This window comes from Pteropus vampyrus, unplaced genomic scaffold (assembly GCF_000151845.1).
Source record: "Pteropus vampyrus isolate Shadow unplaced genomic scaffold, Pvam_2.0 Scaffold3, whole genome shotgun sequence".
Lineage (NCBI taxonomy): Eukaryota > Metazoa > Chordata > Mammalia > Chiroptera > Pteropodidae > Pteropus > Pteropus vampyrus.
In genome coordinates, this window is record NW_011888784.1 from 5,450,374 (window position 1) to 5,474,485 (window position 24,112).

The following is a 24,112-nucleotide window of genomic DNA, read 5'->3' on the forward strand; positions in this document are numbered from 1 at the left end:
TAGATTTGTTAGAAACTGACTTTCTCTTCTTCATCATCCTCCGATTTGGATGGCTGGGCTGGTTTCATTTGAAAACAAGTTCCTCCTGGCCTTGGAAAGGGTTTGTCTCCCCCACGCTTAGTAAGTTCAGTAAACCCTGAAAAGTCATCAGAACCCAAAGGATGATAGCCAGAGTGGATAAAAATAACGGAATCCATTGTTGTTTGATATTCAGATGAAAATATCAAAAGGAAGGAAGCAAAAGTATAGTCAGGATCGGTGTTCACATAAAATTTCCACAGTGCCTGGAGCTCAGGGCAGTACAGTCAATAGTTATGTTGATAATAACACCTAGTCATACTATTGATATATTACAAGTCCCTTCCTCACAATAATTAATTTGATACAGATTCCCAGAGAAATTTGTTCCACATTGATTTTCCATATTACAATTTCATTCTCATATTCTTCATGGAAGTACGTAAGTACTAGGTTATATCATACTATTATCCTGTATTGAATGGGAAACAGGTGGACGGGATGAAAACATATTATTGAAATGAACAAATGTTCAGATGAAAAATGTATTTTGTTAAATTTATCTTGGATCATGGGCCATAAGAACTTTATCCTCATGGTTTCTTTGCCGAACATGTGGAGATGATGTTTTAAACACCAGGATTCATTAAGGAGCTTGGGTTGCTGTAAGACTTGGTGTATCTCCTTCTTTCCTTGCTTGTAGGAAAGATTAGTTGATGGTCTTCATATTGGAATGCGCACTTGAGGAAAATCCGAGGGGGCACCCAACTGGCCTATGTTTTGGTATTAATGTGTTTACTTGGAGCCAGACTCCATGAATTCATTTGTTTAGCAAATTGTCAAAAATCCAGAGGAACAAAATAGATTATGAACACTGTTAGCTGCTTTGGGGTGGTAGCAGTAGGATACTTTATGCCCTGCTCATGAATAGAGTCATTTCTCTCCCGTGCAACAAGTGTTAACTTTCACATGTACATGATAGCATTCCTTTGTTTATTTCCTCAATTACTCTCCAAACATTTCAGAATGCCTACTATGTACTAGGCACTTTGCTAGGCCTGGGGATTCGGAGATAGAATCAACAGTGATTCTTGCTCTCAAATTGCTTCCAATTAAAAGGAGGTGACAGATCAGCTGTAATGTAGCATGAATACTATAATCTTAGTCTACACAAATACCATCCAATAAGGTTTATATAACCATGTGTCCTTTAGCCAATGTTTAGTTCAATCATTGTTATTGGGAAATATCAGTATTTTATTTCGGTACATGTACAGTATAACATAAAAGAATAAAACGTCTTTTCAAACTACCTAGGAAGTCACTAAGCGATTTTTAATTTTTGTTTGAATTTCTCCACCTCCCCCATCCCCCGGCAGTCATAAATATAGGTTATCAAGAAATTTCTGTGACCTTTCTCTAAACAAGTAAAAATGTAGACTATCTTTAAATGATCGATACTCGCTTTAATTGATCTCTGCTACAAGATCAGTTTAGCTGCAATACTTAGTTCCAGCTGATTTTTTAGTTCATCATTTTAATTAAGTTTAGCCTCCCTTCACCTTTCAGCCTTACTGGTAGCTACTATTCAGCAATTTCAAAGATATTACATTTTTAAATGATTTTTTAAAAACCTCCCTATTACTGGTTATTAACCTTACACACAGCAGATATTGTACTTCTATATAACTAGAGATACCAAACATGAAGTTTTTAAGCAGCCCAAAGTCCCAGAAGCCAGTAGAACTTTTATGTATAGGTCTCCTTAAAGTTAGACACATGGCTTAAAGCCAAGTAATACAGATAAGGGGGATGGTAGTTTGGTCAAAATATTGCCTACTCAAAAAATAAATGGCAGCATTTTCTTGCAATCCTAGACTAAAGTTTTGCATATCTGTTTTGAATAACTTTAGTGAAGTTAAGCGATTTGAAATCGAATGCAGTGAGATAAATTGGTGAGACAGCTCAAAGCTATTGCAGGTCAAGGAAATCTCGTAAAGTGGACTCATCCACAATTTCAATCCCCTTTATTGTAGAAATGCCGGCACCATTGGACTCTAAGTGTGGCTGCATCTTGTTATATGTATAGAAGTTTTAAAATCAATTTGATTTCACTGGTATGATTCTCTAGTGTACTTAATATGCTGTGGATGGATTCCTGAGAATAGTAAGAAGCAGTTACACTTCTCATGAATATATAGCAGATGAGGCACTCTGATTTATTATTCCATTCTATTTTCGAACATGCTTATGATTTTTTTTTAAAAAAAGAAAAGAAGAAAAACTGTAAACTGGTAGATCTGAATTTTAATTCTCTCACATATTAGTTAACTTTAGGTATGCCCTTTAACTACATTGTGCCTCAGTTTATCCAACTGTAAAATTTGATAAAACCGGCCACCATTAAATAACTACTGATGTCTTTATGAACAATGAATTTTGAGGTGTTTCAATCAATGTTTTCAGAATTAAATAATCCCCATATTTTCAGATATCAATTTCTTTTTATTTATGAAAAGTGTCCCTTCTTACTTATGATTTTTAAAAAATTATATGAAACTCAAGGAAACAGAGAAGGACAAAGAAAAACTCTCCAGAAAAAAATTAAATAGTATGAATTGGCAACACAAGTTCTAAAACTCAAGAGAATTCTAAATGAACTTAAGATTCACTAATCAAAGATATTTGATTCAAGAAGCAATGTGCAACTTACAATAAATTTTGGTCATGAGTTATAGTTTGCTGTAACTCCTCAGTTTACTATAACCCCATGGATATTAATCTTACTCTTGCTCCTTTTTTTTTCACTAATGAAGTTAATATTTAGTAAGTTCATTCTGTAGCATACCCTCTCCAGTGATATTGATTTTTTTTCTTTTCTGTTCTGTGACCTCACTAAAGTGCCAAATGTCACAGGGGAAGCATTTAATGTAGAATTTAACATCAAAAAATTAGCAGAAGTCCATGTCCCACCGATAGAGAAGAAAATTATTTAACTCTGCTTCCTGTATAATTGATTTTTTTAATGCCTTAATGCAAAGTGTTCTTAAAATCCTCTTTAAACCATATGTTGTGCTAAATTTTGGTTATTGTTAAATATCCTAGTTAGGCTAACTGTAGATTAACTGAGCCCATTCAAATTGTAAGATACATTGTTAACGAAAGAGAAGATAAAAATTTCAGAAAAATCTAAATTAAATTCAAATTATAAAACTAAAATTTCTCATTAAAATCCAGAGTGTCTTTAGGAATTAAACATTATAAATGGAATCTTTGTTCAACAGATCCCAGGCCCCGTGCTGAGGCTGTTGGGAAGGGAGAAGGCAGAACTTCTGCCCAGTACTGAGGGCATGACAGTGCGCCGGGAGCTACAGGCAGAGACTTTTCATAGTTTGGCTAGCAGATTATGCTCTCCCTTCCAGGGTCTGCTCCTCTGCACCAGAATACACTAAGCAGCACACGAGTCTCCACCGACTGTAGAAACAACTGGATGTTTGACCAAAATGTTTTATTCTTCATCCCAGTGTTAGAGTACCCATATTATCTCGTGTATAGACACAGCCCCAAACAGAAATAGTTTCACTGACTACATTTACCCTTGAGTGTACAATTAAATAACACACTTTTTTTCTATAAAAGGAAATATTTTCTCCAGATGTTTTCCATCAAGTATTGTCAACAACAGTTGATAAGGGTTACCTGTACGATGGTGATAAGATCTGTAGGGCAGGATCTGTCTGCCCTCAGAAAGCAGATTTTCTGACTAGGGAAGACTAGACTTGCATCTGTTGTAAAACGCCAGAATATCGGGTACATAGTGGCAGAGTAAAGACAAACGGCACCCAGCGCTTCAGCTCAGGAAGGAATGGATCTGCAGCATTTGTAGAAGTTGGGAAAGGCCTTCCAGGAGGATAGGGATTTGGGTGGCATGCTGATTCTGGATGGACAGGGAGAGGAGGGGAGTGGGCACCTTAGGCAAGAGAAACAACAAGCAGAGCCAGCAGATGTGAGAAATAAGCCCAACTAGAGTAAAAGGTTGGTGTTTGGTGGTACAGAAAGATAGCTCAGCTCAGCCAAATGGGACAAGATCATGGGGGAGCCTGGAGGCTCTAAGGGAGTAGAGTAGAATTTAGAGTAGTTTCTTCAGTGTAGACCATGGGAGCCTTTGCAGGTTCTTAAACAGAGAGAGGTATGACATAGTATTTAGGAGAAAGTTTTGCCCTTGTACTGCGAAAGGTAGTGAATGAATCTATTGGCTTTTTCTTGGTTCTTTTTCCTTTGGATACTGCAGTCTCCTCTTCATCTCCTATTTACTACTCATGTCTGCTTAAACATGACATATCATCACATCCATCCCTCTTATAATTCAGTTTCTGATGGCTGTGTGAGGGCAGAGCCAAGGGTGGGGTAAAACATTCACCTGGAATATGGGACCACCTTGTGCCGGAGGACCCAGGAGAGACCAGGGAAGCAGGAACCATGTGGCCCCAAGCTCTTTGGACTTTGCTGCACTCAGCAAAGTGTAGTTTCCCTGATGTGACATGAAGCTGCTTCTACCCTCCAGGGTGAGCAGGACTCACTGGCAAGAATGCAGGCCATAAGGAACTAGCCTCGCAAATGTGCACTCGTGGAGTGCTGGTCTATAGACATCTCTGAGTAGCATCTTCTGGTCACATCAATCCATAGGATGCACTTTATACCCTAATTATCCATAACTCTCCAAATTTAAGCCACCTGACTGTCTGACAAGATATATTTTAAGCCAGACCACCAAGAAAGATGTTCATGCCACGTTATAATTTTCTCTCCTGTATCTCTACACAATTAAGTTCTCTATGTCCCCCACCCTGCTGCCTTTTGTAAGTTTTTAAAGGGAATGTAATGGGAAGGAAAGTAAGCATTTGGGGTATCTCCAAACCCATTCATTAATTTTGGAACAATAAAATGCATTTAACCTGATGGAATATTTATAAAACTTAGAAGCTCATTGTCAACTAAATCTCATTTATTTAATCTAGTATTAGACTGCTTTTTTTTTTTTTAACCAGATGGAAAACATTAGCAGTAATAGTGAACAAACATATTCAGGCTCCCAGAGGTCATTTTTAACCACCATTAACAATCTGGTTTTTACAGATTAGTAATATACAAAAGGCAACAGTCCAGATATACAAAAGGCAGCTGAAGCGTCTGTGCTCCTTATTTACCTAACATTTACCCATTTTTAAAAGCCCTTTGTAAATGAAACATTTGAATCTAAGCTCAAAATTGGCAGATGTTACCCAGAAGTTACAGCAAATATCTCTTTGAAATAGCACTGATGTAAAATATTAATAAAACTCCTGCAATACTGATGAAAAGAAAAGCTTATGATTAATGTCATCAGCAGATTTGTCTGGGGTTAATACGGTTTCCATTTGCTAGCCATTTGCTTAATGGTTTCATACCTATGGAAAGCTCCTAATTGTGAAGTGAAAAAGGAATGCATTTTAATGTACCATATCTTTATTTTTAAATTTAATTATCTAATTGAAATGTAATATAAGATAAACAGTTCACAAAATACACTAATGAATCAAAAAAGAATCTGGTCTATAATGCAATAAGCATATGTTTTCTAGAGCTGCCTATTCAAAAACAATATATCTCATTTAAATCACGTTTTGAGTGGTCGGGAAAATTGTAGAATGATAAAATCTCATTATGCCCTGTAAATGGATACAGAGGTATGTGCATGCTTGTTTCTTTTGTCCAGGCGCGATACTACATGTGAGTATGAAAGATCTATGCGCTTAACTGGTCTCACTTAAGTGAGAGACTATAGCAAACAGGCAAAACTGCACAAAATATGCACCTTCATTTCAAAATACCACTTTTCTTGGTTTACATATTTATGATTTGTAATCAACCTTCATGTTGCTGTTCTTTAAGGTAGTAGTATTTTATAGGAATGATATTAAGATCTATGTTTAGAGTGCTTCACAGATATCTCGTTATTTTATCACGTGGAGAAGAAAGCCAAGGTATTAATGATTGAAAGCCTGTAGAGAGAGGACATGTCCAAGATGAGAGTGGGGAAAGAGGTTGTACAAATATGGTCTAAATAGTAGAGAAAATGCCTGCCATTAAGGAATTCATGGATGTCAAAGATATTATTGTCCTAATGATGGGGGGCAGGGAAGCTCCTTCCTATAATTATGCACATGTGCAAGAATATTTGCATAGTATATTTACATATATGTATTTATATACACATATATGTATACATGCATACCTGCACACATATACTCTCAACAGTCATCAGGTGGAATGCAGAATTGCCATCTATGATATCCTATTAAGGATTTTCCTGTCTGTCCTTGATATTGTAGGCTGCTGCTTTGAGGAGAAATTCTGTCTCTTTCTTTGCAGGAATTTTTACCTTGACAGTGAACTCTCCCAGTATTCCTACAAGTGCCCAGGGCCATTACATTCCATTTCTTGCTGAGAAAGGGAAATGAACAAATAGTGAGGAGAGAATTGAAGTGATGCATTCTGGGCTGTGCTATAATTTAGGATTGATAACCTTCTAGGGTTTTTTTCAGTGACAAATGAAAACACTTTATTGAATACCTACTATGTGTGCAGCACTCTGCTAGGCACTGGCCATGCAGTAAAGACAGAGCCCCTACCTTCCAAGTAGACTACCACCTAGCAGGTGCAGAAGGCAAGTAAGCAGACAGTGCCAGGGACACATAGGAGGAAGCTAACCTGGGAGGGAGGGAGCGTGGGGGAATTTATGAAACCTTGGCGCACTTTTGTCTGTACTACCACACCTATTTAGATGAAAATGGAAAGCTTATGACATTATGTAGATAGTTGCAGATAGCGGGTTAGAATTTGAAAGCAAAAAAAAAAAAAAATCTGGTAAGTCGAATGATTGGAGTTCTTTGTTTTATTTGTTTTCTGGATTATGTAGACTCAATTTATGAGTGCAGATAAATACATTTTCTTACATTGCCATCACTCTAGTTAGCACGTAAGTAAAATAGGCAAGAAAAATAATCTTAACTTTTAGCCACAATGTAGTTTTTATTGGTTAAAGGCAAATAGTTAAGAAACTATCAGCAAGCATGTGAATATTACAAAGTAACATAACTATTTCATATCTCTGTTTTAGGTTGATTTAAAAAAAAAATACTACCAGTTATTAGGAAATTGCTTATAAAGTCTCTCCCAAGGACAACTAAAGCCTCCTCCCCCTTTTTTATCACTGCCCCAAATTTTGGTCCAAGATGGCAGGAGGTGTCTGCTGCCTTAGTCCTGAGGGCCTCCCAACTGACAGCAGGCTTCTTCACTTCTGGAAGGAGAGGGACTTTGACTGGATTTCTTCCAGAAATGTTGGCTATTCAACCTCCTCACTTGCCCATTGTAGCAATTACTTTCGTTGTAAAGGGTGGACGGTGGCCACGGCTGGAAAGCGGGGGTTATCAGCAGGAATCTCCTTTCTCAGAGCTGCCACCACAGGCTACGTATGTACACTGTGCCCTCACTTTCTCTAGCTCCCCGCCATGCTTCAGGGGAATGGTACACAGCAAATGAGGACATTTGGTTCTAAGGACTTCCACTTTCAAGTTATATTAAATAATAAGCGCTACTATAGATATAAAAGAAAATGAAGAGAAAATCTTTTAGAGAATAGCATACCCAAAACTAATATTTTTTTTTCCTTTTTTTTTTTAAGGTGAACACACACAAGAAACGAATTCACCTCATTCACTCAAAAAGGATGTAGAAAATATGGGCAAAGGTAAAGCAAAGTTTTAATTCTGTAGAACTTAGCTTTAAAAGACTATAGAGATAATAGGAGGATATTTTTGTTCTACTCCATATTTTAAGCTTGACAAGCAACATATGAATAATATATGGACCATTGGGTGGATATAATTGAGATTAATGCATACATATCAATCAATACATGACACTGTAATATAATACTTTAAAATAATATATTACATTGATTTATATTCATGGATTTCTGCACAAAATCTATCCTATGTCTATGCAACACTTTTTAAACTGGTAAAATATTTTGTCTTATAATAATAAATTGCCATATCTAACAGTTCTCTGGAGAGTTATTTGTAAAGATTAGTAAAATGACTCTTCATTTTTTTCTTTATTAGAAGAACTTCAGAAGGTTTTATTTGAACAAATAGATTTGCGGAGACGACTAGAACAAGAATTCCAAGTGTTAAAAGGAAATACATCTTTCCCAGTATTCAGTAAGCAATCACTTTTATTTCATTGCATTATGATATTAGATGACATTGCTATTATTAGGCTTAAGAGTGTGCTTGGAAGTATTAAGTGACTATGTAAAGCACCATTTGGTGTTCCCATGGTTTCTGTCTAAATATTTGGAATTTTTAGTCTGTTATTTATGCTTCGAATCAGCTCACAGATGAAATTTCTTACAAAACCTTTCGTGTTTACTGTATTTGGTATATATGTATCTGTATATATTGTGTATATTTAAAATATGAATGCAAATATACCATTAAATATGTAGATGTATTTAAATATTCAGATATATTTAGATGATATATTTTTTAAAAAAGAATTACTCAAGTATTTTTATTCTCTAAAGTAGGAAAAATACAGAACAATTAATTTTTATCCTCAGTGCTAGCTGGAGAGCTGCTTGGTACTTGAGATATGTATAAATATGAAGATTTAAAATTTAACAATTTGATGTACACATATTTTAATTGAAATTGGTATAATTTTAGTAGTTTTGGATTCTCCATTAATATTTAATGTCAAAATCCCATTCCAACATTGGCGGTAGGAGATATTATACTGTAAAAACTATTGATTCTACTCCCAGAATTCTGGAATTACAGAAAGACCTTATGTACGTGGCCAGATTTCTAATTCACCAGACTTGGTTTGGGTCACATTCGGACAACTACATCACAATAGTGTTTTTTCAAGCTTTTTGTAGTTTTACTTGGTCGTATTCCTCTCTCAAGAGAAGGGAGTGTGAGAAAGAAAATAGTATGAAACTTATATTTTAAATTATGTAAATTTAATATAAATTTTTTCTCAGACACCTTTTGGAATGTCAGCATGCTCCTTGTTTATTAATCCAGGTATCACAGAATGCATGTTGGCAATTTCTGTGCTAGTCATAGACTAGCATCTAGAATAAGATTTTTCAGAAATCATGACAATTTTAATAATATGAGCATGAAGGTCTGCGTTCACCAGGGCTTCTCCACTGTAATCGTCAGCACGATTGAAAGATGTACCCTCTCGGGTAGTGTTTTTGAATAGTACAAAGTTCCTGGTAACATGTCACACTGAGTTCCACCAGAACACTTTGCACAGTAAAAACAAACAGGATGCATAACAGAAGAGAGGTCCGATCGCAAGGAGCAACAGGGCCTTCCAAGTCTGTGCTCTCTTAGTATACCCACAAAGGAAGTTTGGAACTCAAGGTGCTTCAGTATTTCAAATTTGGAGAATGCTTGCTGAGGCTTGGAATAAGACTGGAGGGAGGAGAATGGCCAATAGCTTTTGATAGTATATTAGGAACATCATGACGTTTGGAGTTTTGAAAAAAAGAGAAATGTATTTAAAATATCTTTGAAACCTAAAAAAAAGCAGATACTTGCAAAGGATTCAGGATTCTGTAATTTCTGAAAGTGTACCTTAAGACAGAATGTACCGTTCCTTGCAGCGATAAGCAAACATTGAATGATTAGTTTCCCCTATAAGCTAATGTTTATCTAATTGTTGAGTTTACAAATCTTTGCTTTTAGATTCAGCAGAGCAGGTCAAAGCCCGCTGAATCCCTAAAGTGCCCACCTTTTATGATCCAGCATAGCCATAATTTATCCTATTAACAAAAGCTAATTAATCATTTGAACAAATTAATTTTTCATTATTTATATATTTTCCTTATTAACTGTTCTACTATACATGTATGTGTTTCTTTTTCTTTTTTTTTTTTAGTTAAAATGTTATAGTACATCTGGCCAGTTTTGATTCAGACCTGTCATTCAGCCTTTTGAACTGAATTCAGATGAATCCTCTGTGATTACCACATATATGAAACACTCCAATTAAACAACAAAAAAATTTTCTGCTTTTTTATCTGCAGTATACTCCATTGACCAAGGAAGTGGTGTGTGTGTGCACAAGTTTGAATAATGCGTGGTTTCAACACACCACAAAGAGGCAGTTAATTTCACACCAGTGAAAATAGCAGACGCCCATTACGTGTTGGTTAACTAAATGTGAGAGGCTGTGAGGCTGGCGGACAGATTTAGATGGAAAGGGGAAAACAGAACTTTGTAAAGCCACATGAGAAGGAAGCATAGAGGAATCGCAGTTGGAGTTTTGCAGAGCTTTTTACTAGGAGGTGGGCAGACACTCACAGGCGTGACACCTAAAATCCAATTTGCTTAAAGCACTGGGGAACTAGGCTAAGCTATCGCGCGTGACAGTTAAAATCAAAGTGACCCAAGATCACTTTGAGGTCTGCTACTTCCTGGTTGTAGAACCTTGGAAACTATAAAATGGGCCAGATAATTTCTATCTCATAGGAGGAAGAGAGGACTAAATGAGAGGCTCCACACCAAAGGCCATGCATATCGCTAGCATAGGATAAACTGCTATGATGATGGGGATAACAAAGCAGGAGGAGGAGGGGGAAATTATTAGCATTGAGCTCTAGAAAAGCATTTCTAAAACAGGTCCAAATTTCCGAGTTTCTCATGGGCTTCTTGTTGTGGTTCTGAGGGTTAATGGGGACCACAGGAATGAATAAAGGTAAGGATAACGATCAGAGGAAGGAGGAAGAGAAGGGAGGAGGAGAAAGCAAGTCTCAAAATGGGAGTATGTGGGGAGCAGGACGGGACAGAGATTGAGAGGAGGAAGGAAAACAAGAGTGTCTCTCCACTTGCTGGGATGGAGGCTTCCAGAGCTGCTCTTCATAAATATTGTCCAAGACCCTGATGGAGAAATACGGGAGGAGGACAGAAGCTAAAACAGGAGGGCCAGGCAGGCATTTGCCATTAGGGCGGAGGCAGAGAAGCACAAGGAGCTTAGTAGCGAGGATTCCCGATGTGGCCACTGACTCCCCGACTGAGTCATCATAGGCAAGTTACCTAAGCTCTTTTTCAACAGTAAAACAATGCTACTACCTACCTCAAAGAGTTACTGAGAAGATGACGTGAGTGAAATGTATAAAGTATTTAGTACAGTGACTGATACATAGTAATATGAGTTGTTGCTGCCATATTCCATTTTAAAGTTTGATACTTACAGTCCTGCAGGGACTTTATAGTAAACCAGCTGATATTAGAAGCCAGAACTTCTAGAGATTTATTGGGCTATAGTTACAGAGAGTGGAACAGGCAGTAAAACTTGGTTTGATACCAGACCATGTTGTTCAGTTGACAAATTGGATAGGACGTGAGAAGAGAGGTAGGGTGGGTATCCTAAGGAAAGGCGGAAAAAATGTATTCTAGAATTGGGCAGAAATAGGTGTTTGGAGGGAATGGATGATGAGCTTCACCGCTATGAAGGTCGCCTTGAGATGACGATAGGACAACTGGTCAAATGTCCTGCAATGACAGTCATGTTTAATTGGACAGGAATAAGTGATTAGAGCTCCTGTCCCCAAAATGCCACCATTCCAAACTCTCCCACTAGTGACTGGTCTAATCATTTTTGCAGCTATAAATCCATAAGTCATTTGTGCCACTGCTTTGCGTCCACCTTCCCTAGCGAATCTGTCTCTTCTTTCCCCTTCTCCTGTAGCATCCTTCCTTTGTGATAACATCTGTTCCTTTTTCGTTTCACTCTTCCCACCAGCCACTAGCATAACCTAAGAGCCTAGCCCTGAACCTGGGACCTGCTGAAAGGTTGCCGGATGAGGCTACGCATAAAGAAGGCGCTCACACTGCCCACCGCCCCCCCCCACACACACACCCTTTCCCATGTCACTGCATGTCACTGGGTCCTCACCTCCCTTCCCCACCCTCTCCAGCCTTTCCTTCCGCTACCCTTCACCCAGTCTTCCTAAAACTCTACATTGGCCCCAAGTCTTCCACTCAAGGAGCTATAGTGATTCCATATTGCTGATCATATTGTCTGACTCTCAAAACCCTCCATAACTGGCCCACCCTGCCTCTCCAGTCTTGTTTCTTCTTGTCCCTCTGCACAGTTCCAGTTACCCTGCAGACTGCTCTCTCCCCTTGCTTTCCACCTCTGCATGCTGAGCGTCTCCAGTCTGGAACACCTCCTCTCATCTAGGTATTCCTCATGACTCGACACACAGCTTTCCTTCCACCACCCCCAGGAAGGCTTCCCACTGTTGTAGTAGGCACTCTTTGCTTAGGCCCTATTTGTTTGTTTCTAGTTCCACTCCTCTCGGCTTATTTCCCATATACTACTCCTCTCCATCCCACAGCCTTGTAAGCCAGTCCAGGAAAGGGTGTTCTTCTGTTTCTACCCACACAGCACCTGGCATATTACGGGTGCATAACATATTCTCAGTAAATGATTGATATAAATTTTGGCATCATATTCAAAGAGATTAAAGCTGACAATGAAGAATGAGGTTGGATCACTGAAATCTGTTGTATAAAGGAGATTAGTGAGGGCTCGTGAGTTGAGTCCTTGGATTCGCGAGTCCAGTGACAAATTCGTGGCACTTGAGGGAATTGAGTGGAAAGGCCAGTCGCTTATGACAGGGAAGGCCTAATGACTGGGGCTTTTATGAAAAATTTAAATAGTAGGTTTTGAACATGTCATCATTTTAGGTTCTTATAAAGAATTACTCTTCCAAGTTACTGTTAAGTTTACTGCATATTAAAAATAAACTGTATTTCTTCTACTTGAATATGCTTATCCCATTGGTCACCTATGGCTGTTACTGGATTCATTCTATCTTCAATGGTTTCCATCCTTCCTCTCTCTTTTTGTAGTAACCTCTGGAGGAGGAAAGATGGCAGAATTCTCAAACACTGTGCGGGTCAAAAGTCACAATAGTTGTTTAAAAGCAGCGATAACAAAACAAAGACTGTGTAAACAAAGTGAGCCCGAAAGCCTACTGTTTGATGAGTAGGATACACTGGGTGAACCAGATGTACCATATGGGTTTTTATTTCTGGTCCCAGGAATATAGGCTGGATACTTTTTTGTTATTGTAGTTTGGAAAACCCTTTGGCTTTTCACACTGTGCACGTTAACACAAAGCAGCCCTTGCCCCTGAGTTGGCTGGGAGATGGAGCTTCAGTGCTTGTTTCTTCCTTTTATACTATTGTTTTCCAAAAATAGTTGTGTTTTAAGTGATTTACATTAGAGATATCAGCCTAATGATTTTTTTTCATCTCCAATTAAATTGTGCTTTCATCAACCTTTAGAACATAATAAAAATGTTTTTTTTTCTGTTCGCCAATCAGCAATCTTCGTGACTCAAAATTTATACATGTGCTTCTTGTAGAAAACCTTAAATATACAGAAATACAAAGAGAAGAAAACAGAAATCACCTATAATATTGTCACCTAGAGATAAACAATGTTAACATTCTGGAGTTTTGGCCCTGTATATTAAATCCTTTTTTTCAACAAAAGGAAATATACACACCATATTTTTACCCTCCTTGTTTTCACTTAATATGAGCATCTTTGCATTACTACACAGCAGTCACAAATTTACTCTTATGTTGGACATTGAAGTTTATCTAAGTTTTAGATGATGAACATCATTGTAACTAAACCTTTGCGTATATCCATAATTACTTCCTTAGGATAAACTCCTAAAAGAATTGCAGTGTGAAAGAGTGTGAACTCTTTAAAGCTCTTGATATGTAATTTCAAGTTGCTTTCCAGAAAGACTATACTAATTTATACCTCCATCCTTGGAACACCACCTGTCTTTTCTTTTAATTTTTGCTAACTTAAGTGGAAAAATAAATGATACCTCATATTTCCTTTTCCTTCATTGCTAAGGATGTTAATCACTTTTCATCGTCTGTCATCCATTTGTGTTTTGTGAATACTCATTATATTCTCTCCTCATATATGTTTTGATATGTTCATTTTCTTATTGATTTATATGGACTCTTTATATACTAAAGTCTTAATTCTGTGTCATGTCACAAATATTCTTTTGTTTGTATAAATTACCTTTAAATGTTGACTACGGTGTTTTGTGTTTTGAGAGTTTAATTTGGTCATAGTTTATTGTCATACCAGAGTTTTAAATTTTTGTCTAATCACATCTATCAATCTTTCCCTTTTTGATTTTTGTCTTTAATGCCTTTTCCCACCCCAGTCTTAAAAAAGAGTTCACCATTTTTTTCTAACACTTTAGTGGCTTCATTTTTTTCATCTTTACTTAAATCATTATATTTAGTATACCATCATAAAGCAGGAGCATGACTTTAAATAAGGGCTAATTATCACCATTCCACTCTGAATGGCCCTTACATCTTCTAGGATCCCAGGTAGGTACCCTAGCCAGTTCAGCTTCAGGCGGTCCCCTCACCCCTAGTCCATCTCAGTTTACTGCCCTGGTCAGAGGCACCCTAGAGCAGGGATCCCCAAGTCCGTGGCCTGTTGGGAACCAGGTCATACAGCAGGAGTTGAGCAGCAGGCGACAGAGCAAAGCTTCATCTGTATTTGCAGCTGCTCCCCAGTGCTAGCATCACTGCCTCAACTCCACTCAGATTATCAAGCATTAGATTCTCATAGGAGCACTGGTCCCTGGTGCCAAAAAAGGTTGGGGACCGCTGCCTTAGAGGGACAGAGGAACCTGTAGAGGCTCAGAGGATAGCTATTTCCTTCACAGAGGGGGACCTGCTCGGGATGTGCCCTGGTGCCTGAAAACACACCGATCTTCCTTTGTAGTAGGCACTCTTTGCTTAGGCCCTATTTGTTTGTTTCTAGTTCCACTCCTCTCGGCTTATTTCCCATATACTACTCCTCTCCATCCCACAGCCTTGTAAGCCGGTCCAGGAAAGGGTGTTCTTCTGTTTCTACCCACACAGCACCTGGCATATTATGGGTGCATAACATATTCTCAGTAAATGATTGATATAAATTTTGGCATCATATTCAAAGAGATTAAAGCTGACAATGAAGAATGAGGTTGGATCACTGAAATCTGTTGTATAAAGGAGATTAGTGAGGGCTCGTGAGTTGAGTCCTTGGATTCGTGAGTCCAGTGACAAATTCGTGGCACTTGAGGGAATTGAGTGGAAAGGCCAGTCGGTTATGACAGGGAAGGCCTAATGACTGGGGCTTTTATGAAAAATTTAAATAGTAGATTTTGAACATGTCATCATTTTAGGTTCTTATAAAGAATTACTCTTCCAAGTTACTGTTAAGTTTACTTCATATTAAAAATAAACTGTATTTCATCTACTTGAATATGCTTATCCCATTGGTCACCTATGGCTGTTACTGGATTCATTCTATCTTCAATGGTTTCCATCCTTCCTCTCTCTTTTTGTAGTAACCTCTGGAGGAGGAGAGATGGCAGAATTCTCAAACACTGTGTGGGTCAAAAGTCACAATAGTTGTTTAAAAGCAGCGATAACAAAACAAAGACTGTGTAAACAAAGTGAGCCCGAAAGCCTACTGTTTGATGAGTAGGATACACTGGGTGAACCAGATGTACCATATGGGTTTTTATTTCTGGTCCCAGGAATATAGGCTGGATACTTTTTTGTTATTGTAGTTTGGAAAACCCTTTGGCTTTTCACACTGTGCACGTTAACACAAAGCAGCCCTTGCCCCTGAGTTGGCTGGGAGATGGAGCTTCAGTGCTTGTTTCTTCCTTTCATACTATTGTTTTCCAAAAATAGTTGTGTTTTAAGTGATTTACATTAGAGATATCAGCCTAATGATTTTTTTTCATCTCCAATTAAATTGTGCTTTCATCAACCTTTAGAACATAATAAAAATGTTTTTTTTTCTGTTCGCCAATCAGCAATCTTCGTGACTCAAAATTTATACATGTGCTTCTTGTAGAAAACCTTAAATATACAGAAATACAAAGAGAAGAAAACAGAAATCACCTATAATATTGTCACCTAGAGATAAACAATGTTAACATTCTGGAGTTTTGGCCCTGTATATTAAATCCTTTTTTTCAACAAAAGGAAATATACACACCATATTTTTACCCTCCTTGTTTTCACTTAATATGAGCATCTTTGCATTACTACACAGCAGTCACAAATTTACTCTTATGTTGGACATTGAAGTTTATCTAAGTTTTAGATGATGAACATCATTGTAACTAAACCTTTGCGTATATCCATAATTACTTCCTTAGGATAAACTCCTAAAAGAATTGCAGTGTGAAAGAGTGTGAACTCTTTAAAGCTCTTGATATGTAATTTCAAGTTGCTTTCCAGAAAGACTATACTAATTTATACCTCCATCCTTGGAACACCACCTGTCTTTTCTTTTAATTTTTGCTAACTTAAGTGGAAAAATAAATGATACCTCATATTTCCTTTTCCTTCATTGCTAAGGATGTTAATCACTTTTCATCGTCTGTCATCCATTTGTGTTTTGTGAATACTCATTATATTCTCTCCTCATATATGTTTTGATATGTTCATTTTCTTATTGATTTATATGGACTCTTTATATACTAAAGTCTTAATTCTGTGTCATGTCACAAATATTCTTTTGTTTGTATAAATTACCTTTAAATGTTGACTACGGTGTTTTGTGTTTTGAGAGTTTAATTTGGTCATAGTTTATTGTCATACCAGAGTTTTAAATTTTTGTCTAATCACATCTATCAATCTTTCCCTTTTTGATTTTTGTCTTTAATGCCTTTTCCCACCCCAGTCTTAAAAAAGAGTTCACCATTTTTTTCTAACACTTTAGTGGCTTCATTTTTTTCATCTTTACTTAAATCATTATATTTAGTATACCATCATAAAGCAGGAGCATGACTTTAAATAAGGGCTAATTATCACCATTCCACTCTGAATGGCCCTTACATCTTCTAGGATCCCAGGTAGGTACCCTAGCCAGTTCAGCTTCAGGCGGTCCCCTCACCCCTAGTCCATCTCAGTTTACTGCCCTGGTCAGAGGCACCCTAGAGCAGGGATCCCCAAGTCCGTGGCCTGTTGGGAACCAGGTCACACAGCAGGAGTTGAGCAGCAGGCGACAGAGCAAAGCTTCATCTGTATTTGCAGCTGCTCCCCAGTGCTAGCATCACTGCCTCAACTCCACTCAGATTATCAAGCATTAGATTCTCATAGGAGCACTGGTCCCTGGTGCCAAAAAAGGTTGGGGACCGCTGCCTTAGAGGGACAGAGGAACCTGTAGAGGCTCAGAGGATAGCTATTTCCTTCACAGAGGGGGACCTGCTCGGGATGTGCCCTGGTGCCTGAAAACACACCGATCTTCCTGGAAGCATTTGGGCCCAGGTGCGGGGCTGTTGGAACCAGGGCAGTTTGTGGGACACTGGTTCCCTGTTGCCCTGTGCCCAGCCCGTGGGCTTTGACCTGCCTCCACAGCATCCCGAGGTGGTGAGGAGGGTGCCAACCCTTCACATAGTACCTCACCCCTCGTCGTTATTAGTGTGCATTGAAATCACCCACTCTCCCTTACCCAGCACAGGAAGGACAGAACTGAGCGATTGGAGCCCAACCAAATCAATTTACCTTGTCATCAAATCTTAAGGCACTAGAGCCAGAAAGGACCTACAGAGCACATCATTCTACACACTTGTTCGTTCAGGTAAAAGTCGAAGCCCCCAGGATGGAGTAATTGCTGTCCATGGCAGAGTCCAGACCTTCCGGTGGGTACTGCAGAGCTCTTCTCACCCTCATTCACTAACTAACCCCTGCCGTGTACCAAGCACTGCGGTGGGCTTTGGAAATTTTAATTGTCTAAAACTTACCTTGCTTCCCTCCAAGAAGTCATTGGTTAGCTGGGAGACAGATGCAGAACAACTAATCATAGTAGGTATTATGGATGCATTAATAGAAGTATGTACAGAATGCTGGAGAAGTACAAAGAAGGATGACTGATTCTGGCAGGAGAGGGCAGGAGAATCAGAGAGAATTTTCTGGAAGTGATGACATTTAAGCTGGACTTTAAAGGAAAGGGAGCTGTTTGTTGTAAGAGCAAGGCCACAGCAGTGGCAAGCACATAGACGCTGGAGGAGCAATGTGTGTGGACTGGAGAATGGTTCGATGGGTGATGGGGCGCCGGGGATTTCCTCCACCCACTTTGCTGCAACCAACTGAGCCCCTTGCTGTTCCCGATGCCTCCTTCCACGTCTCTGTGTTGCATGCTATTCTCCACCTCTCCGCTCAAGCATCTCCCCCCACCCCCGCCCGGCCCCTGGCCTTAACTCCCCAAGGGAATGAGAGCGTCTCCCTTCACCATTGCATTGTACCGTGTACTTAAATTCATAAATGAAAGTAGTGATTGGGTCTTTTTAAAAAAACGTATTGTAAAAGGCAAAACTATGGAGACGATAAAAAGATAAATGGCTGCCAGGAGTAGGGTGGAGAAGAGGGATGACTAGGCAGAGCACAGGATTTTAAGGCAGTGAATACACCCTGTATGATACTATAATGATGAATATATATTGTTAGACATTTGTCCAAACCCATATAATGTGCACCACCAAGAGTGAACCCTAAGGTAAACTGTGACTTTGGATGATTATGACGTGTCAGTGTAGGTTTATCGATGGTAATAAATATATTGCTCTGGTGAGTGATGTTGATAGTGGGGGAGGCTCTGCATGTGTAGGAACAAGGGGCATATGGGAAATCTCTGTACCGCCCTCTTAATTTTGTTTTGAACCTAAATTGCTCTTAAAAATAAATTCTTTAAAAAGAAGTAAATGCAAACATACATAAAATACATGTTTGAGGTTTGAGAAGGAATTCAAACAGTATGGCAAGGTAGAAGTCAAAAAAAAAAAAGAACAATGTTTTTAATTTCTAAGTACCTAGCATCTCACGAATGGTAAAGAACTTATCTTGAAAGCAATGGGAAGCTAATGCAAATTGTTTAAGCGGAAGAATGAAAGGGATTTTGGAGAAGGAGGGACTGGAGGCAAGATGGTCACCTGGAAAGCTATTCAGGGAAGAGCTATCTGCATTTGGGAGGTAACAATGGCAGAGAAGAGGTGATGGAGGTAGAATGTATAAGACTTACTCGCCAGTTGGCTATATAGGTGAAAGGAAGAGGAGAGAAAAAGATGTTGACAATGTTTCTGGTTTCTTTAAACTGCTGACCTGACCATCCACCACAGATTCTATATGAAAGATGCAACAATGTGATATATATTGGGAAGTCATCTTTACATAAATGCAATAAAAATGATCAGTGTGTAGAGTGGAAAAGATACATCATATAACAATATCTCTGAAAGCTCCTTCTTTCTCAGATTGAGGCAAGCTCTGTAAAATCATACCAGACCCAAGGAAGACCATAGAATAAGGCTCATACAGGGATAGAGAGTTTGCAGGTTGGAAGAGTTAGGCCAGATTATGTTGATCACTCTCTTAGAAGTGAGATGAGCTGCAGTGAAGCCAGACAGACATATCTGATAGACTCACGTCTTATCACCTAAAAGGCATTCCACGCACAAGGGCCCGAATTTCCTATGATCTCAAGTTCACCCTCCTCACTCACTCTGGACTTCTGAACACAGTGGAAGTTCTCAATACTTGTGACTTGCTCAAGTGTGCAAAAGTTAGAGAACATGATTGCACCAGACATTCCTGAGTAATCATTACATGCGAGATTGTACTAAGATGGATTCGGAGATACTGTAAAATATAAGATAGAGACCTCACCCTCTCATAGTTTACTGTCTGTTCTGATTAAATTATAGTCTTACGAATATCCCTCAAGCAACCATATTATTTACTTTGAAAAAATACCAAAAGGGAAAGGAGTATTCTATTCAGTAATACTTTTACCAAATATGCTAAAAATAGATTTTGCCCCTTAATTAATTTCTTCCTCTATTTCTCTCTCCTACTAGATAATTTTCAAGATCAGATGAAAAGGGAACTAGCCTACCGAGAAGAAATGGTGCAACAGTTACAAATTGTAAGATGCATTTCTACTTAAAAATAAATGCAGTGGGATGGGTTTGTTGTCAAATCACCCAAGGTGTATGAAATTGTTCATGTTTTTGCTGTGAAATCCTTTGGTCCACTTTTTTCTCAGCTGGTTTAGATACTAATTACCAAGAGATTTACTTAGACACAGGATTAAACAGATGTGTCAGTATGTTTCCTCTGAATGTAACTACCTACCATGTGTTTATAGACAGATGTGTAAATTGTTTCTGTGGGCAAACCAGAGGTACCTGCATCGTCTTCCACTATGCAAACTTCTGAACACAGTGCTGGCATGCACTAGAAACTCGGTGAAGGGCAATTGTCATCTTCCCCTCCTTTCACTACTCAGACCTGAGCCTGGCTCTCCATTGTCAATAGAACTTAGTATAAACACAATTAATCAATTAAATTAACTTGACATGTGAAAAGAAAGGAATTATTTCCAAATGAAGTATGTTACTCACTATTCTAATCATGTCGAAAGGTGGACACTAAGATCTGTTTATATGGAAACAGAAAAACAGGAAAATGTCTGATAAATAAATATAATCGTTTTTTTGTTTTGTTATTTGCTTTTTTTTTTCTTCTGAATTCCTCACCCTCTGTCCTCATGCAGATACTTCTAGTATTATTCACCAGTGCTTTTAAAGCAGTCTCCCCATCTTCCTCATTTTCATGAGTGCAATGGGGAAATCATTTCTTCTTAGAATTTGTAAGGTATTTTTAATCACCTGGACAAAGACATACACTGGTCCTCAGTATCATTCACAGCATATTATAATTTGGGTTGCCGGCATTTCTGAGCTGATCCATGTTATCCTTATACCATTAAGTATGTATCTTTGCAGAGCCGCTTGTCTTGTCTAGAGAACCAGGAACCTAGCTCTCTTGTTGGGACTATTTAAGGAAGATGATTATTAATGTTTCTTTTCTGCATGGAAGAAATCATGTTTGTGTTAATGGAAATTGTGAGTCACATTTAAAGTAATCTTGTTTTTCATGATGTTTCTCCCCATTCTGGAGGCTCTGTTAAAAGTGCTGCTTGTCACTCTCAAACTGAGGTTTTCCTTGACCTCCTCAAGTGCTGGTTCACAGCTCTCAATTCTGAAAACCACCTCAGTATAAGATGCCTCTTAAACAAGATCTTTCTTCTTGTTTTGGTTTAGTTTGTGTTGGTTTTGTTTGCAGCTAAATTCGCTAGGGAGCAAAAAGATTTTCTTAATAGTCAAACAACTAATCGGGGGTTTTTTAACCCCCGCAGAGGTTAAAAAAATGTATCTACTAGTCTTAGCTTTTGATACGTAAATAATAAGAGCTACTAATTATTCGCCGTGAATATACTTATTTTCTTTGTCCAAAGGAATAACTTAAATATAAAATTGGAGGTAGAGGGATTTAAAATTTTAAGACGTTACTGATTTTACTCAGGACTTCGTTTTTAGACTCTTAAAATGAAAATTGTCAGACATTGAACCAAAAATTGGTGATTTCAGAGTGGTGGTGATTCTAGGAAAATGGGCATTAAGAAGGAAGATTAAGTATTTCAGTGCCCTTTTTTAAGGCTAGTTATTTAACCTTAACATCTTAACTTTCTTTGACATTTGATTTTTTTAGTAAAAGAGAAAATGATATTGCATCCATGTAATAAGTGAGCAGTATTGATAAAAGAAAAAAATGTCTCATGTCTTTTGAGATATTGGTACACGGAAGATACAAATTGATATTACTAAACATTTTTATTATTCTGTATTGCAAAATATTTTGTCATATGTATTTATTTATCTAGACAAATGTTATTAATTCACCTTCCACTACGTAGCAAATTATTTCTGGTTGCAAATTAAATTATTAGGGAGAAGCTAGAATTTTTCCCCCAGCCCCGTAGGTATAATTCCTGAAATCCACAAAGGCACATCCAAGCTAACAATATAAAAATTGGTGAAATACACATGATTTGTCCCTTCTGCTTCTTCCTCTTCTTTTGCCCCTACCATTAGATACCAAGAGTTTTCTTGCTGCCTCCAGTACCAGCATGGTGTCTAGCATCAAATAGCTACCAGTAAACATTTGTTGAATGAATCACCACCCATGGATGCTCCCTGCCCCTCCTCTGATATTCTCACACAGCAGTCCTCTTAATTCTTTTCCAAATTTCCCTGGTTCAGTCCTGATTTCCTCAAACATGCTTTTGTGCTAAATAACTACTTACCAAAACTACTAATGGACAGCACATACTATTGAATTATGGGGAGCTCATATATTACTGTACTGTCTTCATGACTAGCAGCCTTAAGTTTTAAGTTCTGCACACATGAGTTCAAGACTCATCCCATATAGTTCATTAACTGTCAGTTCTTCGACCACAAGGACCTCTTGTAAGATCTAACCTAGTGCCCTGATAGAGATATAGTAAGATGTAAGTATGTAATAAACATGAACAGCCCATGCAAGTCATAAAATGCTCTAATGCCAATATAAGCAATTGATTGAATGACGTGCCCCCTCTCAGAGTAGTACTTTGATAGTAGAACTGTTTAAGCCCTGGTGGCTGGAGATATTTTTGTGAAGAAAGGATCTGTGTTCACGTTATCCCATATGCTTTAGAACTGAGGCAGCAGAAGCAAGGTTACTCGAAAAGAAATTTATTTAGTCTTTTATTGAGCTTGTTCGATTTGCTGAAGTACCTGGGGGGAAATGCCTTTAGAAAATTATATCTAAAGATTATCAAGAAGTTGCTAGGTATCACAATTATTGACTTTCTCAATATTTTTGGTTGAATGATCTAATTCATCAGTAAATATGGTTACATATTTTGCTCCCTGAGAACCCAACAATTCACTCAAAATTATTTTATTATTTTATATTTAAAGTTTACGGATCATATATTACAGAATAGTCATCTGGCTACAGAATAAGCATTTTTTTTTCTTTAGATAAAATAAAAACCCTTTCTATCCTGCAATAATGGAGAATTCAGATATATTAAAACCATATTTTGTAACGATTCCCATAGATTCATAATGCATTTATACTATGCTGTTACACAGTGTTCTTATTCAAAAGATTATATCGAAAGCATCTTGGGTATCATTGACGTAGAAAGAAAACTTATGAATTTCTTCGGCTCCTGCATTTTTAGATTCTCCACTGACTATAATTTCTGCACCATCACTTCCTTTTCCAGTTTGTTAAATGCCAAGTTGTGATGACTATAGAGACAAATGATTGACTCTCTGTGCACTTATAAATGAATGTGCATTTATCTTAATGTCAGATTTAAAGCATATGCAGTATTTAACATTTATACATGACCACAGCTAACTTTTTAAAATAGCTTAAAATTCGAGTTTTATAGTTCTTTTCTTAACTGAATAAATTTTTTAAATATTTTTTTATTTTTCAATTATACTTGGCATATAATATTATATTTCAGGCGTACAATGTAGTGATTAGACATTTATATAACTTATGAAGTGATCGCCTTTATAAATCCAGTACCCATCTGATACTATAAGTAGTTATTACAATATTATTGACTGTATTCTTTATGCTATTCCTTACATCCCTGTGACTATTTTGTAACTACTAATTTGTATTTGTATTTCTTAATCCTTTCCCCTTTTCACCTATCCCTCCCAAACCCCCTCCCATCTGGCAACCCTCAAAATTAGAGTTTTATAGTTCATAACATAGTTTGTGTTAAAGTCCCCCCGCCTCTGCCCCAGGGTTTCAAATGCTTAAAATGTTTTCATTACTAAACCAGATTTATTTATACGAGCAAAGAAATATATTCCTCTCACTATGCACCAAATTCAAAAGTTACAGAATTAAGCAAGTTCACGAAGATGTTACTGTTCAATATAATAAAGAACCACAGATTTCTCATTCACAAGTGAATTGTGACTCTAGGAAAAATGTGTCCCTCTTTAAAAACAAAATCCATCACCCCTTAGGGTTAAGAAGAAAGTGAAGAA

General features: G+C 37.8%; 1 protein-coding gene across 1 annotated transcript in view; it reads left to right on the forward strand.

Moving 5' to 3' along the window:
• The window catches only part of SKOR2 (SKI family transcriptional corepressor 2), a 39,963-nt gene that overhangs the window by 6,759 nt on the left and 9,092 nt on the right, over positions 1-24,112 (forward strand). The window contains exons 5-7 of the mRNA XM_011362429.2: positions 7,742-7,807; positions 8,184-8,282; positions 20,057-20,124. Of these exons, the coding sequence (XP_011360731.1) occupies positions 7,742-7,807; positions 8,184-8,282; positions 20,057-20,124 (233 nt within the window). The remainder of the gene's footprint in view (positions 1-7,741; positions 7,808-8,183; positions 8,283-20,056; positions 20,125-24,112) is intronic.